This window comes from Halyomorpha halys, unplaced genomic scaffold (assembly GCF_000696795.3).
Source record: "Halyomorpha halys isolate HHAL.00 unplaced genomic scaffold, Hhal_1.1 Scaffold1278.1, whole genome shotgun sequence".
In the NCBI taxonomy this organism is placed as follows: domain Eukaryota; kingdom Metazoa; phylum Arthropoda; class Insecta; order Hemiptera; family Pentatomidae; genus Halyomorpha; species Halyomorpha halys.
The window spans coordinates 242,858-247,889 of NW_027115931.1; the positions used below are offsets into that span (position 1 = coordinate 242,858).

At 32.1% G+C, this 5,032-nt stretch overlaps 1 protein-coding gene across 1 annotated transcript; it reads right to left on the reverse strand.

Moving 5' to 3' along the window:
• Nucleotides 1–2,775: 2,775 nt before the first annotated feature.
• On the reverse strand, nucleotides 2,776–4,797 carry LOC106689097 (mannan endo-1,4-beta-mannosidase-like). The gene is made up of 3 exons (XM_014433878.2): nucleotides 4,764–4,797; nucleotides 4,260–4,325; nucleotides 2,776–3,830 (listed from the first exon to the last, which is right to left on the reverse strand). Exons 2-3 carry the CDS (start codon nucleotides 4,308–4,310, stop codon nucleotides 2,844–2,846), a joined length of 1,038 nt encoding a protein of 345 aa, XP_014289364.1. The 5' UTR covers nucleotides 4,311–4,325; nucleotides 4,764–4,797; the 3' UTR covers nucleotides 2,776–2,843.
• Between the last annotated feature and the right edge of the window lie 235 nt (nucleotides 4,798–5,032).

Below are 5,032 nucleotides of genomic sequence, written 5' to 3' on the forward strand. Positions count from 1 at the left end.
CTGCAATTAAAATTATAAATTAATGTGAGGAGAAGATTTGTATTAAAGATGTCCTTGAAGATGGCTGGAATAGCCGAAACGTTGGACTAATAAGAAATAAAGTGTTGAGACAGTATTGGATACAATTTGTGGTTTTATTTAATAAATAAAAAAAAAATGTTTACTGCTGTGTGTACCTTAGGTTTATGAAACGAAGTAGATTAAATAAATGATTTTAATCATTTTCTCGGTTATTAACAGCATTTTTGTTATAAAATGATTAAATCAGATCACATAGAAAACAATAGCGAGAGAACCGGACAGTTCTGTACAAAATATATTTCCTCATATCATTCAAAAACTGGGGTTCATAAATTGTAAAAGCTTATATTAAAGTTAGGACAAATCATGGAATTTGCAATAACTATCTGCGCAAAATAGGCATATCTGAAACTTTTCAATACGAATATTGTAAAGGTTAAAGAGACCCTTAATCATATTGTACTTAAATGTTTGGCATACAAAAAACGACGAAAATTACTGTTCAAAGATCTAGATATTTATCAAAATATTATTTACGATAGTATATTAAAAGTATCAGACAATGGAAAAATATGTTTCATCCATAATTATTTGAAATCTATAAACAAAAAAATATAACAGATATAGTTAAGCTATATTACACTATTAAATCACAGTATATACAGTAGCAAATATAATAAAGGTAATAAATTGTTGGCTGTAAGGAATAAACCGATGCCAACCATAAAGGGGGGAGGGGAAATAACGTCATTGTAATGGGCCTTCCAAAGCTTTTGTTTTTCCATATCGTTTTCGGCTTTTACTAAATTAATGAGATGCAATTTGTCATTTACTATCTATATGTATGTATGTTATGCACATTTCAAATTTAACACGGCTGAATACCTGTAGCCAGTACAATCCCTATACAATGTTTTCAATTACCTCTTCTTTACAGAAAAGTAACGATGTGTGTGGTTTATTTTTAATTAAATAAAATATTATAAGATTTTAGATGAGTACTTGATTCAATAAATATTATCTTAAATAATTTATATTTATATTTAGCCAAAAGATTATGGTAAAATATGTAAGTGAAGTACAGTATTAGACTTAATGTTATGTTAGACTGATGTTAAGTAAAGTATTAAAAAATATTTTAGTCAACTATTAGATTTGATATCAGGTCAAAGTAAAAAAAATTAAATATTATGTTCAACTTTTATTAAAAAATAAAACAGCATGATGGTAGGTTGTTATTTACTCATTGTATTAACCTCAGCATAGCGGTAATGCGCTGAGCTACTGACACCAAGGACCCAGGTTAGAATACCACTGTGGCAGATATTTATTTATTTTGTTATTGTACCCATGACTAAATAATTATTCATAACCTCTGGCTTTTAGAGCCCTCCTGGAGTCCAACCAGCCTCATAAGGTAGGTACCCTTAATTGGGGATATATCTTGCTATCGAACATGATCTTGAAAAAATCACCTCCTAGTACAACCGTTGTTGTAAAACTAGTACTTCCTTTCAACCCATCATGAGTTGTAACGACTCACGTCATTATTATAACTCACTACTGCCGAATGACAGAGCAGAGAACCGAAAAGTATATACTTCAACTCCATATTCTTCTCAGAGTAAACTGAAAATACATTATTTTTTAATGAACAGCTATAGGGAAAGAAAAAGATAAAAAATTGTATTCAATTATAATTGCTGATTGAATTTTACCTAAGGTGCTCTCTCAGAAAAAATTAAGTAATAAAAATTTAATTTTTAAATTTTAAAGTAAAACAGTTTTAACTCCAAGAAGTGAAGATATATGTTTATAGATCATGGTGAGGGGAATAAGGATATATAATTTATTTCACGTTCAAATTAGATTAATGGAATCCTTAATTTAAAAAAAAAAACCGAATATTATGAATCATATTGAACACCATTAAATGTTAAGGGGCAATGGAGGTTTTTCATGATCGTTAGGTTAATTCGTGCATGATACACCTAAAACTAAAAGCAAAATCATAATTCAAGATGCTATAGATGGCAGAATGACTGCACATTCATTTACATCACGTTTCATTTGAATTTTAATCGTATATAAATTATAATATTGGCAATTTATATCACCCAAAGCGAAACCTAGATTTATCAAGTCAAGAACCACTAATAAAAGATTGGTAAGTTAGAAAAGACAATTATAGTATTTACATAAACTAAGTGGATTAATCTAAGTATTATTAGATAACTTACCTTAAGAGAAGCAGTTGAATACTGATAAAAGAATCACACACAGTGCCTTTTATAGAAATTATATAGTTGTCCTGCCAAAAATATTTGAGAAAACATATGTGTATATTTGCATAATCTTTGAGGACAATGGTAATTAACTAGGTATGTGTAATATAATGATGTAATAAGTTTAAAAATAGATTATTTTTTGAAGTTTCTATACCTGCAGTAACCGAAAAACTCTTTACAATACCATACAAAGATTAAAGATATGTTTTCAAAGTAAGAATGTAATTTATATTTTATAGATTCCCATTTATGTTTTTATGATTTAGATCTTAGATGTTTTTAAGAGTCAGTGCCCACAGAATTGAATCCTTAACTGTTATGAGTATAGTTAAGTAAATTTATATCAATACCAATCATAACACATCACTAATTGAAAACAGAAGAAATAATACTTTTTGAAAGGAAAGAAATACATGAGGGCCAACGTGGTCATTGATTAGTTAGATGTTGAATGAATGATTGATAATTTATGTTAAATTATAAATTTATTATACACAACTGAATTAGTTTGAAACAGTTACAGCATTATAAGAATTACAATTCCTCCAAGTTGACCACCTTAGGGTTATTGTAAACACCCCAAATGTTTTTGTTCTTGAGGGGGCTGGTTATGCCGTTCCAAGGCATGAAGAATACAGCCTTCGGGTACCGGGATACGATATTTTTTATGAATAATTCGAAATCGAAGTGTCCCTGACTTTTTCCATAAGGTCCAACTTCGGCGAAGGCGAAAGGCTTTCCTAGACTGATCATCTCATCGTATCCGTTAACATAGCTGTTTGGGTCTTCCGTGTACCAGTCCAATCCTACGATGTCGACGAATTTGTCACCGGGATAGAAATCTTTTTTGTATTCTCTACTTTGATCCGGAGAGTAGACCCAAAGGAGGTTGTCAAGGCCCTTATTCTTCATGAAGTTGAAGAGATCCTGCCACAGGAGCTTGAAGAGGCGCTGTCTCTCTCCGTTCTGAGTCTGATCGGGCAAAGCTGACCACCAGAACCAGTCTCCGTTCACCTCGTGGAAGGGACGATATAGGATGGTGATTCCTTGATCCTTGTATGCTTGGAGACCTTTAGCGATCTTTTCCATCATGTTCCACCACCTGTTCCTTGCAGGAGTTCCATCCTGGAGAATACTGGCGTAGTCGTTGTTGTTGATATTGTTTCCTGGAACCCTGTTACCTGCATACACAGGGTTCGGGAAATGGTGGCTGAGGGTAATGATGCCTTTCTTTTTTGCGTAATCTACTATCTGAGAGTTGAAGCAATCGATGATGTCTGTTTCATGTCCATCTGCAGTGGTCTCCCAACCTGGGGAACAGTCCATTCCATAAACAGCGGGTGACTTACCGGTCTGTTTCTTTATCTCGGTTGCTTGTTCCATGGAAAAACCGACCTCATGAACGAAGAGGTTGTAGCCACCGAAGGCCCCGGAGATGATTCGGTCTCCCATTCCGCTCAGAACCTCCAACAGCTTCTTCGTCTTAGCGTTGGCTCGTGGGTTTGCAGTGCAGAATACGCTCTAAGAAATGAAAATTATTAGAGAATATCTTATTTGTTTTTTCTAATGCTAATGATATACTTCTTTTATAAATTAGAGTAGTTGATTGAAGTTTTTTTTTTTTTTTTTCCATTAAGCATATTAAACAGAAAACTACTGATTTTACTTTACCTAATATCTATGAATTTTTGAATATGAATAAAATGAAAATCGTTTAAATAATAGAGAATATTTTATTTACTTATTTAATTTTTCAAATGCTAGTGATATGTTTCTCTTATAAATTAGGGTAGTTATGCGATTGGTTTTTATTTCATTTAGTATATTAAACAGAAAACCATAATTTTTACTTTACAAACTATCTATGCATTCTGGAATATATAATATTAACTTACAATTCTTTAAAATATAAATAGAATTATATGAGAATTCATGACTAATAATACTTACTACTGTCGCATGACAGAGGAGAGCACCAAACAGGATATACTTCAAATCCATATTCTTCTGACTGTCCTGTAGAAATAAAATATATATTTATGAATTGGTGACTGCAGTGTAATTCTGTTGCCGCACAACACATTGTCGTATTGGGTTCGCTTCCTGAGGAAACTAGGACTCACAGGAGGTATGTTGCAGGGACTAGGTTAGTTCTTGTACTTTCTTATTGAGGTTATTAAAATATCGTTTTGCAAAGTCCAAATTTATTAAGTGACTTTCTAAACGTATTGAAATGACACGTTAAAATTCGTATGTACATTTTGATGATATGTTCTAGTATAGGTATTTTAGCAAGAAATTATTATGATATCTGAGGTTTAAAAGGAATTTAAATTTCTGATTTCAGTGGCTATGGGAGCGTTAAATACTAATAGAAAGATAAGTGGGTAGGAATCTCGGAAGTCATCGTTACTAGATGTATAGTAATTATCTAGATATCCATAGGATACTTACCTTAGGAGAGCAGCTGAACACTACCAGGTTCGCGCACAGGGATTTATATACTGGTTATATGCACGGATAGAGACGTACGTTCACACCTGTGTTTACATTATAACTATGTGGATAAAAACTAATTAACTTTCAATAGAAATGCGTTGTTAGTTTAATCACTTTGTCTATTAATATTCTATACATTAATATAGATCAAATATTTGATCTATTCATTGAACACTGTCAACCTTATCCACCGTACCGAATTTTCAGATAGTGTGTACGATCTA